The sequence below is a fragment of the Numida meleagris genome, chromosome 7 (genome assembly GCF_002078875.1).
Source record: "Numida meleagris isolate 19003 breed g44 Domestic line chromosome 7, NumMel1.0, whole genome shotgun sequence".
Classification (NCBI taxonomy): Eukaryota; Metazoa; Chordata; class Aves; order Galliformes; family Numididae; genus Numida; species Numida meleagris.
Window position 1 is genome coordinate 20,971,225 of NC_034415.1, and position 17,879 is coordinate 20,989,103.

The 17,879-nt window shown below is 58.9% G+C and overlaps 5 protein-coding genes across 12 annotated transcripts in view; 2 read left to right on the plus strand and 3 right to left on the minus strand.

Annotated features, from left to right (window-relative positions):
* ZSWIM5 (zinc finger SWIM-type containing 5) overlaps positions 1-594 on the minus strand; it is an 82,644-nt gene extending 82,050 nt beyond the window's left edge. The window contains exon 1 of the mRNA XM_021404977.1: positions 519-594. Coding sequence (XP_021260652.1) covers positions 519-579 — 61 coding nt within the window. The 5' untranslated portion in view covers positions 580-594. The remainder of the gene's footprint in view (positions 1-518) is intronic.
* Positions 2,620-4,821, minus strand: LOC110402951 (selenoprotein Pb-like). Its single transcript, XM_021405610.1, has 5 exons — positions 4,742-4,821; positions 4,119-4,339; positions 3,828-4,040; positions 3,567-3,702; positions 2,620-3,440 (listed from the first exon to the last, which is right to left on the minus strand). The coding sequence occupies exons 2-5, from the start codon at positions 4,319-4,321 to the stop codon at positions 3,198-3,200; spliced, it is 795 nt and encodes a 264-aa protein (XP_021261285.1). The 5' UTR covers positions 4,322-4,339; positions 4,742-4,821; the 3' UTR covers positions 2,620-3,197.
* Positions 5,482-7,732, plus strand: HPDL (4-hydroxyphenylpyruvate dioxygenase like). Of its 2 annotated transcripts, none has more exons than XM_021405604.1 (2): positions 5,482-5,543; positions 6,128-7,732. In XM_021405604.1, exon 2 carries the CDS (start codon positions 6,139-6,141, stop codon positions 7,300-7,302), a length of 1,164 nt encoding a protein of 387 aa, XP_021261279.1. In that variant the 5' UTR covers positions 5,482-5,543; positions 6,128-6,138; the 3' UTR covers positions 7,303-7,732. The 2 variants fall into 2 exon arrangements, with proteins under 2 accessions (XP_021261279.1, XP_021261278.1); XM_021405603.1 differs by having other exon boundaries at positions 5,508-5,570.
* On the minus strand, positions 8,039-12,635 carry MUTYH (mutY DNA glycosylase). 7 transcript variants are annotated; one of them, XM_021405579.1, is made up of 15 exons: positions 12,002-12,478; positions 11,773-11,894; positions 11,620-11,659; positions 11,252-11,325; positions 11,086-11,127; positions 10,943-11,014; positions 10,658-10,771; positions 10,463-10,560; positions 10,103-10,247; positions 9,816-9,891; positions 9,556-9,741; positions 9,279-9,424; positions 8,990-9,142; positions 8,794-8,844; positions 8,318-8,573 (listed from the first exon to the last, which is right to left on the minus strand). In XM_021405579.1, the coding sequence occupies exons 1-15, from the start codon at positions 12,114-12,116 to the stop codon at positions 8,469-8,471; spliced, it is 1,539 nt and encodes a 512-aa protein (XP_021261254.1). In that variant the 5' UTR covers positions 12,117-12,478; the 3' UTR covers positions 8,318-8,468. The 7 variants fall into 7 exon arrangements, with proteins under 7 accessions (XP_021261249.1, XP_021261247.1, XP_021261251.1 ...); XM_021405574.1 differs by lacking the exon at positions 12,002-12,478 and adding an exon at positions 12,494-12,635 and having other exon boundaries at positions 8,039-8,844; XM_021405572.1 differs by having other exon boundaries at positions 8,039-8,844; positions 12,002-12,481.
* On the plus strand, positions 12,596-17,439 carry TOE1 (target of EGR1, member 1 (nuclear)). Its single transcript, XM_021405590.1, has 7 exons — positions 12,596-12,730; positions 12,807-12,847; positions 12,979-13,075; positions 13,198-13,356; positions 13,696-13,955; positions 15,309-15,480; positions 16,569-17,439. Exons 1-7 carry the CDS (start codon positions 12,620-12,622, stop codon positions 17,322-17,324), a joined length of 1,596 nt encoding a protein of 531 aa, XP_021261265.1. The 5' UTR covers positions 12,596-12,619; the 3' UTR covers positions 17,325-17,439.

Below are 17,879 nucleotides of genomic sequence, written 5' to 3' on the forward strand. Positions count from 1 at the left end.
CGCAGCCCCCCGCAGCCCCGCCGGCCCCAGTGCCTCGCGGGGAAGCGCCGCTGTCAGCGCCGGGCCGGAGCAGCGCTCCGCCGTTCCGTGGGCGGCTGGGTCTGCTCGTGGAGAAGATGCGCGGCCCGCACGCCCCTGCAGCGTCCTTGTGCCTTGACGTTCCCCGAGAGCGGAGCGGGTCGTTCCCGTGTCCGGTGGGACACCGTCCCTGGAATTCCCCAGAAATACACTTCCCATAAATCCTTTGTCCCGTCTAATTCCAAGTTACAGCCCCTTTGGGAACAGTGGATCTCGGAAACCTCCGTTTCCTCCCTCTGTCATTCTTCAGTGCCCGAGGTCCTCTTCCCAGAACTGGGAAAGAAGGAGCCGGGTCTCGGCAGGGGCTGCAGCAGAACCCGCAGCTCCATTACGGAGAATGAGCCACATCGCGACCGATGGAGGTCAGGAGGAGGGGTTCCCTGAAGGCTGAGTCTCGCAGGGATGGGGCTGCGGGCGCAGCCCGGGCTGTCCTCACTCACCTCGTCCCAGCTGGTGCCAATGAGGAGAATTCCTGACCAAGTGCTGCCTTTTCCTGTGCATTTTTCCCTCCCTAGGGTGCTCCCATTCCCCTCTGACATTGCTTTCACAGCCGGAAGCACAGGGGCTGTTGCCTGGGATATTTGTCCCTCAGCAACCCTGTGGATCCCGTGACCAAGGAGGAGCAGAGACCTTCCTTTACAAAATAATTGGCTTTGCAAGCAAGGGGAGCAATGCCTTGGGGTGGCTGCCCGTGGGGCTGAGCCCTGTTTTGAGGTTCTCCATCGTCTGGTGGGGCCTCCAACAAACTATCAGATGGAGCTGGAACCTTTGCCATCAAACTGTTGGAATCCCAGGCGGATTCTCTGCTGACTCATTAGCGCTGAGTTATCGCTGCACTCCTCTTTCAGCAGAACTCCAACGCAGTCAGCTTTTACCATCCAGCTGTTTCACGAAACCTCCCGGCACCCCCAACCTCACGGACCTCCTTCAGATGTGACTGCAGCTGTCCGTGCGCTCCGAAGAGAAATGCGGGCACAGAAGGGCCCCTCTCCTCTGCCCACAGGTGCACTGAGGTCCCAGGCCAGGTGCGGGCTGGCGGCTCTCGCACCACCTGCGCTCAGAAACCTGCCCTGTGCGGCTCTGCACCTGTCCCGACTCCTGGCACAGCACTGCACCGGGATGAGCCCGTGCCCACCCGCTGGGAACATCCCCAACCCATCTCCCAGCCCACGGGGACACACATGGCTGCCCCGTCCCTGTGCAGTCCACAGAGGCGATGGGGGCCTGGCTGGGCTGGATTTGGGGGGCAGAAACGCAGCCGCCTGCATTTATTTTGCCTAACAACAGTGATCTCTCTGTGTATTTTCATTCTGTTTTCCTCGGCTCAGCTGCCTCCTCAATGAAATGTTTCCAAAGCAGCCTGGCTTGGCGGCGCGCCAGCCCCCGGCTGCCAGATGAATGGGCGGAGGAGGAGGGACCCATTCCTCTTCTTGACACAGCATCGCTGCACAAGAGGCCTCTGTTGACATTAGGACTGGCTGTTCCCACTCTTCCCGAGAGGATCTGCCTGGATCAGCGCTCAGGGCCGAGGCAGTGGGGTGATCTGGTGACTGGCCGTGGACAGCAGGGTACTGCGGCGCATCCTTCTCCAGGGTGGTGGGGCAGCCATGGGCACCAGGGGGTCGCAGCATCCTCCTCCAAGGTGTCAACGATATAAAGAGCCCCTTGACCCCCACCAAAACACTTCTCCTCTGTTCCCAGCCCAAAGCACGGCAGGAGGAGAGCTTTGCTGCTGCCTGGGATGTCTGCAGTAAGGAGAAGGCTCTGCCTGGCTCCAGTGGAAAAGAGGCCGAGCAGCATCGATAAGATGAATTGGTTGTCTCAGCAGCACCGGCAAAATGAGCGAGAGAAGCAGAGCCCGTGAGGCCCGGCCTGCTTTGTTTCAATTACAGCAGCTGCCAGAAGAAGAAAATAACCTTGATACTGATGGCGGAGCAGCAGGCAGAGGTGCCCTTGTGGGTGCTGGGAGCAGGTAGAGGAGGAAGGGTGAGGAGGAGGAGGAGGAGGAGGAGGAGGAGGAAGAAGAGAGAGATGGAGCCAGGGAGCAGGGTCCTGTGCGACACCGCAGACCAATCCCAACCAACCTGACTCAACTCATCCCCATGGGGAGGAACTTCTGACCCCCACATGGAGCCACGTAAGTGGAAAACCGTCCCTTTGCTCCCAGCTCAGGCAAAGGGAAGATGGAGGGGTGGGGGTGCTGGGCAGAGCTGCGCGGGATGGGCTGGGCTGTGGGGCTGGGGCAGGCGGGGGGCAAGGTGCAGGGCTGGGGAAACACGAATCTCCACTGGACACTGCTTTATGGGGCCCACGTAGAACCCAAAGCCCCTTCCTAAGTCCCACCTTAGGTGTTGTACTAAGGGACATGGTTCAGTGGGGAAATATTGATGGTAGGCAGACAGTTGGACTGGATCGTCTTGGAGGTCTTTTCCAAACTCAATGATTCTATGATTCTTGTGACTGGTAGGGAGCCCCAGGAACCTCCCCCATTTTAGGAAAGAAGCACCCCAGAGGCCAGGCCAGGTAGGGTTCGCTTCACAGAGGCTTTATTCGTCACCTGGATGTCCACTTCACCCCAGGACCCCCACCCACGTCCTCCTCCCAGGGCTGCGGGCCCTGGAGGCAGCCCCCTGTTTTCTGAGAGGGGACACGGCCACCATCTTGCGGCCACCCACCACCACTGCACATACCCGTGCACAGGGTGAGAAGGTTGAGACACAGGGAGCTGCGACCCCCATCCGCACTCCCCTCCTCCGGGCTCACCCGGGCCCTCCAGGTACACCCATGGGTCCCAGTTCTGCTCCTTCAATCCCTGCCCCGCTGCTCCATGCGGTGTCAGCCCGCAGTGACTGGGGATGTCCCAGTTTGCACCACGGGCATCATTGAGCACAGAGAAGCAGCAGCAGAGGAAGAAGGGGCAGAACTGAGTCTTAGGGCAAAAAGGACAGCATCTTTGGGTGCCAGAGGGGGATTTTCATCCCTAGTCACTGGGTGGAAGCATGACCCACATGGAGGGGGCTGTACACCAATGCTGCTTGTGGCCAGCAGCACAAAGCAAGTCCTTCGATGCCTCTGGGAAGTGAGCCTGCGTGGTATGCACGCTCCGGGTTCTGCCCAGATTAGGGATCACGTCCCTCTGGTGCCTGCTCCTTGGGACGGAGTTGGCCATGGGCTCCATGGTGGTGGTGAGTGTGGGCAGCAGGTCTGCGGTCCCCACTGGGCTCTGGGGCTGTCCCGCTGCCGACCACGTGATGGTGAGGATGAAGATGGTTGGGTTGGTGGTGGGCGGGGATCTCAGACTCCTTCTCCTCCTGTTTGGGAAGCGGGGTCGGGGTCACAGGGACCTCCACAGTGATGTTGGCCTAGGGAAAACAACACAAGGGCTAGTGTGTTATGGATATCTGCCAGGACCCTTGGCAGGGATGTCACAGTCCCGGCACGAAGCCAGGTGTTGCAGAGCCCACCCCACGGCCCCTGCAGCCCCATACCTCCTGGGTGCTGTTGGGGTAGAGGGAACAGTTCCCACAGAAGTCTTTGCGGTGGGTGAAGCGGATGGCGGACTCAACATAGGGCAGGTGCAGGAAGCTGTAGGGCAGCTGGATGTGGAAGGCCAGGCGGCCACAGCTAGGGCAGAGCGAGGAGGGGCTGTGGGGGCAGCTGGGTGCCTCAACCCCGGCAACGAGCACAGCCCCATCTCACCCTCCCAAGGGGGAGCGCTCCCAGCACCCGCCCCAGGGACAGGAGCTCACCGGTCATAGACAAGGAAGTCGTCCTTGTCGCCCCCCAGCAGCTGCCACACATCGGGCTCATGTGGCTGCTGCTGGAGGACGGGGATGCCTGGCGGGGCATGGCGCTGCAGCTCCCCGAACATGGCGCGGGACAGCGGGGCCTGCTCGTTGATGATCATGTAGCGGACATCGCCCACGCCCTGCTGCCCCAGCCGCTCCCGCAGGGCCCCGAGGCTGTAGGGAAGGGCGCACTGAGTGCGGCCGCCATGCCGTGGGCCAAGATGGTGGCGGGGTGGGGGGGGCAGGCCTCACCTGCGAGCCTGCAGCAGGCAGAAGTGTCAGCTGGCCTTCAGCAGGGCCACCACCGTCACCTGCCCCGCCGCGCCCTTCATGGGGCTGGAGCCGTTGATCTGCCACACCGGGGCCTCGCGGCACAGCCGGCTGCCGTTGGTGGCCCCCTCGGAGGCCATGGCCAGCCCCAGGCAGGAGGCCAGCGCCAGCAGCAGCGGCCCCATCCCGGCACCAGGGGTGCGCTGCGGGGGATGGAGGTCAGTGCCCCCATGCCCTGCCTCCCCCAGGGACCCACGCTGCACTGCTGACCCCAAAACCCCAAACCAAGGTTGGTTTTGGGAGCCCTGTCAGCATGGCCACAAGGATAGTGGTTTAACCTTGAGGCCACCTTGAAGGTCCTCTTGTCCCACCAAGCGCTTTGGGGTGCATAGACCCTTAGCCCCGATATCCCCAGGATCCACCCAATGTCCCATCCATCCCACTGCCCCACAGCCCTTCCCACCCCGCGGTGTGCCCCCTCCCTGCGTGTCTGATGGGCGGGGGGGGACACAGGGCAGGGAGACAACCCATCAGGGAGCAGGGGGCTGGTAGGAAGGATGACCCCAAAGCCAGCCCTCTCCCCCATGAGAAGGAGCCCTCAGTACCGCGCTCCTCGCTGCTGTCCTCTGGATGGACCTTGCTCCGCTCCGGGCAGTGCCCAGCTGGCCCCTGCCTCCCTTTTATCTGCTGACCACTCTCTCCGCCCAGGAGGAGGAGGAGAAGCGCTCCCCGTCCACCACCGCCCGCCTGAGGATGGCAACAAGGCCGCCTCTGTCCTCATTGAGGCCCTGAGCTGTGCTGGGACAAAGCGGTGCCTGGTGCTCAGGGAAGAGCCGGGCACGCAGCCCTACAGCTACGTCAGGCCAGGCGGGGGTGGGTGGCAGTGCCAAGGGTATGGCTCTCCCATCTGGGACCACAGCATCCCCAAAATGCATGCCCTGCATTCTGGGGTGTCACCTCGCTGTGCGGTCCCAGGCTTTGCACCCAGGGCCGCAAGGGTCCCCCATCCTCCCACCCAGCCCCACACCGATGGGCTGCGATGGCCTAAGGAGATGGGGGACCTCCCCCCCAAAAAACCCCACACCGGCCCCACACGGACATCTCCGCAAATATTTGAGCAGTTTATCACCCTGGGAATCTGTACAAAAACACGATAAGCCGGGGAAGGGCAGCAGCCATAAACAGAGCGGGGACAGCAGTGTGGGAACAGGACATCGAGAACCCGGCCGCAAAGGGGGGGAACGGGGCCCCAAACAAGGACGGGGCAATGGGCCGCCAGGGCACCGCGGGGCTGGGAGGAGGAACAGCCCAGCGATCCCACCCCACCGCCCCGCTCCGCACCGCCCCCAGCGCTGCCCGGGGCGGGCCCGGCCCGGCGTGCCCTGCGCTCGGCGTGCCCGGAGCCCGGTGAGCCGGGGCGTGCGGGGGGAGGCGGTGAGAGCGGGGCCCCGGTTGGGGTGGGGGGGCTCGCCCGGGAGCTGGGGGCTGCGATCCCCGCAGTGCTCCGTGGCCTTCACCCCGCGTGGCTTTAGGGCAAGGTCACCGTGGCCCCGTGCTGCTGCGGGAGCTCTGCGCTGCCGTTGCCGGGGGTTACTGCGGTGCGCGCCTGGCGGGCACCAGGTCAGCGCAAGACCCTTTTGGATGCAGAGCCTCTCCGTGCTCCCCAGTCCGCCCACTGCATACAGGATTGCTCCCAAACCAAACCCCCATCCCTATTGCAAACATCTCCTCGAGGGACGTATGGGGGCACGCTGGGCTGCACCCAAGGCTGAGGGGTTGCGTTATGGGACAGGGGAGCAAAGTGAGCCCCAAAGGGTTATGGGGACAGCAGCGTCCTCGGGCAGCCTCTTAGAGCTGGAAAGCATTTCAGAGACACTGATTTAAAACATATATATTTGTCTGCGTGCACGCACTGGGGTCTGTGCAGAACGGGGCCACAGCTCCCTCCCACAGGCAGCGAGCCCCCCTTGACCCCACTGTCTCCCCTACAGGATGCCCGGCCATGGCCGCCTCGCTGAGCCGCCCGTGCTTCCTGTCCCTCCACGTGCCCTACGGGCAGGGCTGTGCACAGGACCTGGCTGCCGCTTTCCGCTTCCAGCCCGTGGCCGTGCGGGAGACGCCGCGCGTGAGGCAGCTGGCGCTGCGCCGGGGCGCTGCCGTCTTCCTCCTCAACCAGCACCTGGCGCCAGCCGGCATCTCCAACCACGATTTCCTCTACGACGTGGACCCCCGTCCCACGCTGGGCACAGCCTCCAACGTCTGCCTGGAGGTGGATGACGTGCCGGGGCTGTGCGCGCAGCTGCAGAGCTGGGGCTGCACCCTGCCCGTGCCCCCCACCGAGGTGAGAGACGAGCGCGGCTCTGTCACCTACGGCGTGGTGAGCTCCGCCGTGGGCAACATCAGCCACACGCTGCTGGACCGCTCCTGCTACCGGGGACCCTTCCTGCCCGGCTTCCAGCCTATACAGGGAGCAGCCCCGGGGGACGGTGTGGAGATCTCCCACTTCGACCACATCACCTATGTGTGCCCGCGGGGTGGCACGCAGGCGGCTCTGGACTGGTACCAGCGCTGCTTTGGCTTTCGGCACTTCTCGCTGAGCCCACGGCAGCAGCCAGCTCAGGGCTTTGTGCTGGGCGGGCACGGGGCGGGCATGCTCCTCCATGCCCTGCAGAGCGCCCAGGGTTGCGGCTGCAAGCTCGTCCTCGCCGAGTCTCTTTCTGAATCCATCCCAAACCAAGTGGACACCTTCCTGGAGCAGCACGGCGGGGCTGGCATCCAGCACGTGGGACTGCACACGCCTGACATTGTGTCAGCCACCAGAGCCCTGCGGCAGGCGGGCGTGCGGTTCTTCACACCCCCCGCTGCCTATTACAGCCAGGGGGGCAAGGAGGAGGAGGTGCGAGGTGCCGGGCAGGACCCCCGTGCGCTGGCAGAGCTGGGCATCCTGCTGGACACCACCGCGCGTGGGGTCAGCGGGCAGCTGGGCGGCGATGCTGGTGTAAGCCCTGCGCAGAGTTACCTGATGCAGATCTTCACCCATCCCATCTTCTCTGAGGAGACCTTCTTCCTGGAGCTCATAGAGCGACGTGGAGCTCCTGGCTTTGGGGAAGGCAACATACGGGCGCTGTGGAAAGCTGTGCAGGTCTATATGGACCAGAGGCAGTAGAGACCTGCAGCTCCCCTTCACTCCATCCCAACCCTGGGACAATACGCAAATACCGGCAGATGGCCACGGCGCAGCCCTGAGCAGCACGGGCCAAGGAGCTCAACCCAGACACCTCTCCAGTGTTGCAGCACAGTGCTCAGAGACAGGTCCTGGTGGCCCTGAGCAGCCCCCAGCATGGAGAGGGGTTTGTCCCCCTCCTTGGGCTGCCATTAGCCAGATGTGAAGGTCCTTCTGCCTTAATTTCACCTGAATCTAATGAAAGTTGTGCCTGCAGCACAGCTGAGGACACTGCTCGCACTGCCACAACCCCACTGTGGGGGACAAGGAGGGTACTATGGACACAGCTGCTCAGCAGCAGTCACCACCCAGGGCACCACATGGCAAGTGACTGCCTCTTCATCACCTAAATTAAAGAATTAACCTGAAAGAACTGCTGTGGGTTGGTTTTTTTTTTTGCTCCTGTTTAAGATTTGCTAGGGTGAGGACAAAAGGACCATTTCCGGTGCCCAGGGTGGGTCACCCCAAGGCCATAGGGCATCCCACACAGCAGGGCTGGCACCTGCTGTTAGCGCTGGGCACTAGTAACACAGAGACCACTGCTTTGCTTTCTCAGCCCAGGCATGAGCATCCTGCCGGCCACCTTCATGTTCAACCACTGGCAGCCCCAGCTTAGAGCTGCGCTGCACTGGAGGCAGAAAGTCACTTCAAGAAAAAAACAATAAAGGAAAGAAGAAAATAAAAAAGGGACCCTTAGGAGATTTATTAAAAAGCCCATGGCTCACATTCAGCAAAAAGAAACATAAAAAGGGCTACGGGAATACGGGTGTGAGGGTACAACAGCACCACAGTCGCTGGCTGGTGGCGTGTGCGAGTGATGGGAATGTGGCCTCATCCTTCCTGCTGCCAGAGAAACCCCGCGGCCAGGCCAAGTAACCCCGTGCCCAGGGCAGGGGAGTGAGCCCAGCTCCGGGTCACATCCAGCACCGCACCAGCCCCTTGTACAGCACACATCCACAGGTGCACTGGGGAAAGTGGTGATGTCCTGATGGCCGTGGGGCTGGAAGAAGGCACAGCGCTCGCTACAGGGCCACGGGGGGACCTGCAGCTGCCCTGTGCAGGGCTCACCACAGCACATGACCTGCTGGTGTCAGCTGCCAAAGGTGCCATCACGGAGGGGTCGGAGCTCGGAGGAAGGCGCGCAGGGAGAGCTGCATCCCTGTGGGGGTGCTGCCCACCGCCCCCAGCTTTGATCCCCGCTTCCGCTTGGAGCCCTGCAGGAGAGATGCCGGGGCTGAACCAAACCCCGAGGGTCCTCAGGGACCCCCTCTGGGGCATCAACAGTGGGGTGTCCCTAATACTGAGGGAACCACAGACAGAGCCGGCCAGGCACGTTTCCCTGCTCCAGGATGGGGAGCTCCCAGTGCAGCCCCAAGTCCTGGGGGGCTCCAGCACGGCACGGGGCAGCTCTGCGCACACTGCTGCACCGCCCACCTTGGCATGGCCACTCTGCTCCCCACGCTGAGTCTCTCGTGCCTTCAGCACCTGAAGGGAGCATGAGAGAGCCCAGAAATAGGACTCTGGTCCCCAAGCTGGGCTGGCCCCACAGCAGCTGGGGGGGATGCCAGGGATGCTCCCAGCACCTCGGGAAGAGGGAGGGGAGGAGGGAACATCCCGGGTCCCCCGGTACCTTCTTCATGGCAGTGGACACAGCCGAGGCACGGAATTCCTCCTCTGACACCCAGCGGGATGGGGACAAGGCAGTGTCCAGGACCACATCCCCATCCAGGCACAGTGAGTAGACCGCATATGTTTGGTGAATGTGAGAGAAGATGTGGACAACCTGCAAGGGGACAGGAATATACTGAGATAGGCAGCGTGCAGGCAGGGCTTGAAAAGGGTGACATCCGGGAACGGGGACCCCCCCCCGTGTTGCATCCCCCCATAACACAGCGCACAGTGCTTGGCCCCATGTTCACCTCTCCGATGAAGCTCAAACTCTGTGCCTGCACGGGCCGCCCTGTCCATGCCCGCAGGTGGTCAGCCAGCACCTCCTTCTGCTGCTCTTCCTGCAGGCCTGGAGCCAGTGGGAGGCTGGGGAACTCCCAGAGCCCAGCCAAGAGCCCTGTGAGAGGGCAAAGCAGGGGTGTGAGCTAGGGGTGCAGAGCCCCATTGCTGTCCAGGAGCGAGCACTGACCCACTGCTCCATCCCAGCACCGCTTGATGCCTGTGCCCCAGTCCCACCTGGCCCCGTACCTGAGCTGGGTCTCTGCACGATGAGGTACTCAGGGACCCCAAGGTGGCCCCTCCGCTCCAGCACACATGTGGCTGTCCGCTCTGCCCGTGGCTGCTTCTTCGCTGCTTTGCGGGGGAAGTTGGTGACCCCCAGGCTGCTGTCCCACGGCTCGGCAGCAGGGGGGCACAAGGGACAGCCCCCAACCCCTGCAAACACCAATGCAACGGTCACGGCAGGGCCCAGATGCAGAGCTGCCGCAGGGACCAACCCAAGCACTCACCACAGTCCTCAACGTCAGGCACTGGGTTGGACTTTCCAAACAGCTTCTGAGAGGCAGAGGCCAGCTCCTTCTCCACCTGTATGGGGCAACAGCATGTCCAACTCCATCTCCACACACAGTAACACCCAGGGCTGGCACCAGCTGAGAATGCAGGGGTCAGTACCCTGCCAAGTATTTGCATGATGCTTCAGAGGAGGCTTGGGGACCTTCTGTCATCCCCCACAGGGATAGCTAGAGGCCTCCGCCACCCAAGACAGTCAAAGGACCAGTCTGGGGGCCGTTCTTACCCTATGCCAGGAGTGGCAGTGCTCCTTCACTGGGCACTCCCCGCACAGCGGGGATTTGGGCGTGCACACGGTTGCCCCCAGCTCCATCAGAGCTTGGTTGAAGTCCCCTGGGTGGCTCCTATCCACCAGGGCATTGGCCATGTCCCTGGGGGAGATGGCTGTGAGTGACGTAGGGCTCTGCATGCAGGGACCCCACATCCTCCACTTGCCTCATGAGCCTGTGACTCCCATGAGCCCTAAAGCTCCTGCTCCTCCAGCCTCCCCCCATCAGCTCAGCTCCTCATGGCTCCCAAACAATCCTGCCCTCAGCCACCAACACACAACCACAACCACAGCCGCCATCAGCACAGCTCCTCTCACCAGAGGCAGTCAGTGACAGCCAGGCTGCTGGTGTCAGCGCCGATGCACCGCAGGCGGCACAGCACGCGGATCACATTCCCATCCACGACGCCAGTAGCCTGAGGTGGGGAGCAGGCATCAGCAAATTGGGAGATGCTGGTGAGGGGCAGGGAGGTGGTAGTGACGGGAGACGCATCCCCTCTGGACAGCCCTCACCTGCCCAAACGAGATGGAAGCGATGGCTCCTGCTGTGTATCGGCCCACTCCTGGCAGCAGCTTCTGCAGGTCCTCGGCTGTCCTGGGCATGCGGCCGCCCAGCTCCGACACCACCTGCAGACAGGGCAGCCAGCGTCAGCCGAGCAGACGCAGTCTGTACATGTGATAAGGAGGGCACCCAGCCTCTGTGGCCCTGGGAAACCAGCTCAGCCCTAGTGAGGCAAAGCAGGTGTGAACTAGCAGCCACCCACGGGGCACAGAGAGCTTAGAGGAATGCCCCTTCACCTTCCTTGCTGCCTCCTGCAGGCGCTTTCCTCGTGAGTAGTAGCCAAGTCCTGCCCAGAGCTCATTCACCTCCTGCCCCACAAGACACAGTGTTAGGGGACACAGGGAGAGCAGTGAGGGCAGCCCAGTCCCACGCTCCTCACCTCCAGTGATGCTGCTGCCAGCGCCTGCAGCGTTGGCCACTTCTGCAGGAGAGAGATGACAAGTTAGGGGCGGGACAGCCACGCTCTGCAAACGGGAATCTGCCATGGCCAGAGAGTAAAGCCGCCAAAGCAGGAGGTTTGGGGGCACTGCATGAGGAAGAATCACCTGCATCCAGCGGTTGTAGTAGTCAATCACTGTGGCCACTTGTGTCTGCTGGAGCATGATCTCGGACACCCACACTGCCAGGAGCACGGAGGGATCAGTGCAGAGGTGCCAATGCCACCTCCCATAGCATCCGCCCCAGTCACCGTGGAGCTGATTCCAAGAACTGCAGCAGCACCCAACCCAGCTGCCCCCCTCCCCATCCTCATCCCCACAGGATTTCCCTCAGGCCCAAAGTTGCCTCTCAGATACCACCAGGGGCCCAAGCAGCTCTTCACAGGAACGGCACTAAAGCCACAGCCCTCACAAGGCCACGCTGTACCCCCGTGTCAAGCAGCAATACAGGGGGTGCAGCCACCCCTGCTCCTCACCTGCATACGCCCGCCTGTCAGCATCCGGCTCAGTTGCAGCCTGAAAGGGAATTAAGTGGAGTATGAGAGACGGGGGAACACAGCATCCCGCTGCAAGGAGACCCGCATACAACCTGAAACTGATCACGCCGTGGTCCTCCTGCCTGCCCTTACCAGCGTCCTCCAGGGAAGGTCCCGCCGGCTTTTGTCGTACCAGGCGAGCAGGCGGCTGCGCAGGGCATCGATCTCGACGGGGTCACGGAAGAGATGCAGCGCAGGCGGTCGAGCGGGGGCCTCTGCCGGGAGAGCGGCACGGGGTCCGGTCACAGCAGGGGTTGCGGGCACGGAGCACGATCGCGGAGTTACCCAGGCCCAACCCTACGTGCTCCCCGCCCGCAGGCACCTTCACGGGGCGACGCGCCCTTCCTGCTGCCCCTCCCAGTCGGGGCCGCGCTGCTGCTTCCCCGCCGCTGTTGCCGCCGCAGCCCCCGGGCGGCCGCTGCCCGCAGCCGGCTCATAGCTGGGAACCGTGGGACACGCGCGCTTTTCCGAGGAAAATGCTTCGCTTCCAGCGCCGCGCCGCGTCCCGCCCCTTCGCGGGAACAAATCAGAGCGGGCGTTTCGGACCCGCCTTCCGCTCCTGAGCCAATCGCAGCGCGGTGCGAGGGGAACGTGTTCGCCCCTCCCTTCAGGCGGAGCCGGGAGGGGGCGGGACCTGGTGGCGCGTAGGAGCCAATCAGCTTTCCCCGCCTCTTCTCCCGCCAGTCACAGCGGCAGCACTGGAAGGCCCCCGAGGGGCTGCCCGAGAAAAACGCCCGTTTTCTTAAAGACGGAAAATTCAGCGGAAACCGGGTTTTGGAAAGCAACAAAAAGATTGTAATAAGCTGCAAGGTACCGAGACCTCCTCCGCAGGCCATCAATGTGGAGCTCGGCGCCGAGCGGGGTGCACGGTGGAAGCGGGCAGGCGTGGGGCAGCCTCGGCGAGGAAGGCCCCAGGGCGGCGCGTGGGGGAGCGGCGGCCATGGCGCGGGGTCAGGTGCCGGTGGTGGACGTGCAGAGCGACAACTTCACGGAGCTGTGGCCCTCCATGGTGCTGGCGCTGCGCACCGCCACCTTCATCGCTGTAGACACGGTGAGGTGGGGGCGGTGGGGGCTCCGGTAAGCGGCGGCGCGGCTGGGCCGTGCCGCTGAACGTCGTTTTTCCGCAGGAGCTGAGCGGCCTGGGCGCCAGGAAGGCACTGCTGAGCCCGTGAGTGCCCGCAGGGCTGGGGGGCAGTAGGGGAGGGGTGCCGGGTCCCCGTCCTCCGGTTGTCGTTGTGGGGAGCGCGGAGGGATCGGTTCCCCGGGCCCGGGCCGCCTCAGTGGTTGCGTCTCCGGTAGGTGCATAGACGAGCGCTACAAAGCTGTCTGCAACGCCGCCCGGACGCGCTCAGTCCTGTCTCTCGGCATCGCGTGCTTCAAACAACTCCCGGAGAAGGTAACCGCAGCTCCCCAGACGCGTAGTCGGAAGAGGGGGGCTCGGCCCGGTCCCTCTCACCCGCAGCACCTGGGCACGGTGCTGGGCTCTGAGGACCAGGTTCTGATCCTGTCGTTCCACAGTCCGAGAACACGTTCCTCTGCCAGATCTACAACCTGACGCTGCTCTGCACAGAGGATTACATCGTCGAGCCACAGTCAGTGCAGTTCCTGGTGCAGCATGGCTTTGACTTCAATAAGCAGTACTCCCAGGGGATCCCCTACCACAAAGGCAATGACAAGGTACAGAATCACTGCCTCGTCCTTTCTGTAAATCCATGCTCCAGGACTGATGCCCTCATTCATCTCAGCTCACTCTGCTGCAAGCTGTGTTCCCCTGCAGCCTCTGGCACCCAGCTGCTGTGTGAAGAGGGGCTCATGCTGGGAACCAGAGTGCAGAAGTTTCTCCTCCCTGTTGTCCTACATCACTTGTTGCAGCTGCTTCTCCAACTATGTGGGCATCTCCTTGGTCAGAGCATGGCATGGCTCTTGGTGGTGTTCTGCTGTAAAAACCTCTGACTTGCTGTTGCACCAGAAATCCTCAGTGTGTTAAGATCTGTTGACTAATTCTTCTTCTTTCAGGGCAATGAGAGCCAGAGCCAGAGTGTTCGGACCTTTTTCCTGGAACTCATACGAGCAAAGAAGCCTCTCATCCTCCACAATGGCCTGATTGATCTTGTCTTCTTGTACCAGTGCTTCTACGCTCATCTCCCAGACAGTCTTGGCACCTTCACCTCTGATCTCTCAGAAATGTTTCCAGCAGGAATATATGACACCAAATATGCTTCAGAGTTCGAGACACGCTTTGTTGCATCCTACTTGGAATATGCTTACAAAAAGTGGTGAGTGGCATCCTGCTACTTAAAGCTCTGGGACAAAAGGACAAAGGAGTCAGCGCTTGGTTTCTTTTTCCAGGCACAGGATGTAGGTCTTTGTGTTGTTCCAGTGGCTGAAGAAAGATGCTCTCCTGTGCTTCTCAGTTCTAGGCTGGGTGCTGGGTAGGTAAGGGTGCATCTTGTAATTTCCTCTGTTCAGAGGGCAGCAGCAGAAAGATTTTGGTCTTCTGCTGGCAGTAGTTTAACCTCATTTAACTAAAAATTGATTCACTGCATGGCTATGGTCCATTATTGCCACAGGGATACAAGTGGGAATATGTGCTGAACTGAGCAAGTTCACCCTTAAAACTCAGCTAGAGAGCAGGGCTGTACCTGCAGAATCTGCTAGCTATGACAGCTTTTAAGGGATGATGCAGTTGAAGAGTGGGTGCTCTCTGCACATCCAGGTGCTGACCAGCTCTGCACACACAACCCTTGCTTACCCAGCTACAACTCCCAGCCAAAGGTTGTGCTCTTGTTCCTTGGCCTCCTGTCTTGCTTCCTGTCCTCAGCTCCTCAAGGGCGTCTTTTAGCAGCTGTGTCAGTGTGGCTTCTGGTTCTGTGCTTGCTGCACAGTCTAAACAAGGCCCTGGCAGTGATACGGCCATTTGAATCTACTAAGCCAAAGTCACACTGTATGCAGAAACGCTATTTTTAGTGACTGTTTTGCATCAAGAAATGCTATTTTGACATCTCTGAAAATGTTCAAGATGGCTGTTCTCAGGCATGAGAATATTTTATTCGGACAGGATGAAAATACTTTTAAAACTGACCTCCGAATGTTTGAACCCACAGTTCTAGTTACGTTGTCTTCTGAAGCTGTTGGGCCTTTTAGACAGCTGCTGGAACAAGACAGTTCTTGCTTTTTCTTGAGATAGAAAGCATTTCTTTGTTGTCTGCATTGCCCAGGTTTGCTCTGTCTGGGTGGTGGTTGCTAGGTACACTATGACGCCTCACTTCAGGCATTTCCTCTTTGTCCAGCAGTATTATCAAGACAAACACACGTCTTTGGTTGGTGCTTCATACTAAGGGCACCATGCATCTCTTTCTTCCACGACGTCACAGAAGACACTGATGTCTCTGCCTGTATTTAGGCATACAAGAAACCAGTATTTAATTAACCAGCACAGAAATGATTTCTTATTAATGTTCTGTTCCCTGGACTGTCTTTGCAGCAGGCTGTCAAACTGAAGCTAGAGCTCAAGAACAAGAAATGAGAGGAGCTGACAGTTGGTGCAAAGCAGCATGTTTGTACCAGCTCTGCTCTGGGGTACCTTTGGCGAATTAAGCACAGTAACCATGTACTCTTGTGTGTTCCAGCAAGCGAGAGAACGGCAAGCTGAAGGACTCCGGCAGCCAGCACGTCTCTGTTGAGTTCTGCAACTACCCTGCCAACATGTCACGCTACATCGACTATCGCCACTGCTCTCTGGAAGAAGCAAGCCACAGCGAGGGGGAGGCAAATAAGGTGCCTGTATGTGAGAAATTCTCGGTAAGTAACCTGAATCGCTGCTTCCTACCTGGCCCCACGGAGAAAGCCACGTGTGGCCAGAGCAGGAAGTAGAAGGGAAGCACCTGGGAGGTTCCATTCACTTGCTTCACAGTACAAGGAAGACTTTCAAGCTTCAGGTGACTTTGAAACTGAAAAGGCAACAACATGCTTTGTTTTGGGGTAGCGCATTTCACAGTTTACATTTGAGGCCAAGATTCAAAAAAGAGATTATAAAGCCCTAAATAAAGAACTAGTATGTATTACAGTACTCATTGCTGTCTTGGAAGGGCTTTAAGTTCTAAACTTGCTTGGTTTGCCTTCCAAGCAAGAAGTGCTTCCTCTTTCCTCCCCCATACCTCAATTAGATACAGAAAATATTACCTGTCTGCAGCTTCTGGAACCATAGTGTGATGTGATCTACAGTATCTCAATTCCTGGAGCTGCTACAGAGCTTATCAAGGAGCCCACCTGATCCCAGCTGGTTTCACATGCTTCAGGGGAAAAAGGAGTTCCTCTAGATGATGCTGCACATTATTGTCACAGAACACCATCAGTTAGGATAATCTCAGGAACTTTCTCATCAAACCACCAACTCAAAGTTGCCCAGAGCCTTGGTTGGTAATTTTTGAGTATGGTTAAGGACAGTGATTACAAAATCCCCTCAGGCCCTCGTTCCAGTGCTTGATCACTCATTGTGAAAAATACCTTCTTGGATGTCTAGTCAGAATTTCCAGTTAACATTTGACCTATGTTCTTAAGAGTTTAGCTCCATCGTTTCCATAAGCTCTGCTTTAGGTAGCTGAGGTCCAGCAATTAGCTCTGTCCCATGCCTGCAGCCTTATCTTTTCCAGGTGGAACAAACCCAAGGATTTCCTTAGCCTTGCATTGTGTGCGCTATTCTCGACAGCTCCCTGCTGCACTCAGTGCAGTTTATCAATGCCTTTCTTGTGGTCTGGGGCCATAACTGGACGCAGTGCTCCAGCTACAGCCTCACAAGCCCTCAGCTGAGGGGAATAATTAGAGTAGGCTATCACTGTAACCTGGAGCAGAGCTAACTGGTGGCTACAGACCTCTCTTTTTCTCCCTAGGCCTATGGCTGGTGTCCAAATGGAGTGAAGTGTCCACAGTCTCATAACATTGACCTCATAATTGATGAGGATGATAAGCTTTGTGAGAAGGCGAAGAAACGGAAACACAGACGGAAGCGTCGGAAAAATGCAGAAGAACCTGAAAAGGCATTAGAACAGGAAAGCTCAGGGAAAGAAATGGACCTAATTCAGAATGGGGAGGAGGAACCACCACGAAAACAGAGCTGCTATGAACCCGCCAATGCTGATAGCAGGCTACTGGAGGAGGAAAACTCCACTGCTATGGAACCAGAGGGCAGCTCAGACCCTGGTACACAGGGTGGAAGGCAGGAAGAGGATCTGGGGAGCACTGCTGCCCTGAGCCCTTCTACCAAAGGAAATGCCCATGACAATGACCTAGTGGAAGGGAAGTCAGAGGTCCTTGCTGGAACGTTCTCAACCAATCACCCAGACATCCCTGAGACTGAAGCAGCATGTGCTGCAGGAAAGCAAAATGTATCCCAGGGGCCATCTTCACAAGTGGGAACCCACCGAGCTGGCTTTGATGCCTTCATGACTGGCTATATCATGGCTTATGTCTGGATGCTTAAGAAACGAAAAAGCACAGACACTGATGCAGAGCCATGGTGTCCGGACTGTCATAATAAGCTGTACCTCAGTGGGAAATCAGTGCCACTTCAAATAGTGAAAAGCTCATTTTCTAAGTCTTCCACAGCTCACAACCAGAAGATGAAGTTTGTCTGGGCCACTGGATAGAGCTACAAGACTCTTCACTGAACTGGGTGTTTTTCCCCGCAGTTATTAAAGGGGAGCGAGTTTCTTGTCCTCTGTTTTAACCTCTGACCAATTAAATTGCTCTCAGTTGGGTTTCCTTCTGGTGTTCTTTAGCTGGACTGTGAAAGCATGGGTAAGGTTGGAGGGAGGAAAAATGCACTTTCCAACTGCACTCAGGGCAGCAAGTTCAGTTCAGTGCTCTGAACTCAAAGGTTTTGAAATAAAAAACAAAAAACAGACCAGGTTTGTATTTCTAGAAAGACCGCAGGATAGCTGCTTTAGCATGGGTTTCAATTCTTGAAGATGATGAATAGAGTAATTCTTTGATTAACATAAGAGGACACAGAGGCCACATCCTCCTCCCAAATCCTGTCTTTATCCTTACCATACCTAGAGCCTTAGTACTTGCTGCCACTACTGATGGTTTAGGATGGGACAGACCTTTTTCAAAATGAAAAAGGTCAAACATACCTTATAAAAACATGCCTGGAAGTTCCAAGTTGACACTAGAAATGTTGACACTGAACAGAAAATAGT

Coding starts and splice junctions, on each gene's coding strand:
- HPDL (XM_021405604.1), top strand. CDS start 6,139: ATGGCCGCCTCGCTGAGCCGCCCGTGCTTCCTGTCCCTCCACGTGCCC.
- MUTYH (XM_021405572.1), bottom strand. CDS start 12,116: ATGAGCCGGCTGCGGGCAGCGGCCGCCCGGGGGCTGCGGCGGCAACAG. Junction 11,660..11,772: donor ACCTTCCCTGGAGGACGCTG/GTAAGGGCAGGC, acceptor ATTCCCTTTCAG/GCTGCAACTGAGCCGGATGC. Junction 9,425..9,555: donor CGTGCAGAGACCCAGCTCAG/GTACGGGGCCAG, acceptor GCCCTCTCACAG/GGCTCTTGGCTGGGCTCTGG.
- TOE1 (XM_021405590.1), top strand. CDS start 12,620: ATGGCGCGGGGTCAGGTGCCGGTGGTGGACGTGCAGAGCGACAACTTC. Junction 12,848..12,978: donor AGGAAGGCACTGCTGAGCCC/GTGAGTGCCCGC, acceptor CGTCTCCGGTAG/GTGCATAGACGAGCGCTACA. Junction 13,357..13,695: donor ACCACAAAGGCAATGACAAG/GTACAGAATCAC, acceptor TTCTTCTTTCAG/GGCAATGAGAGCCAGAGCCA.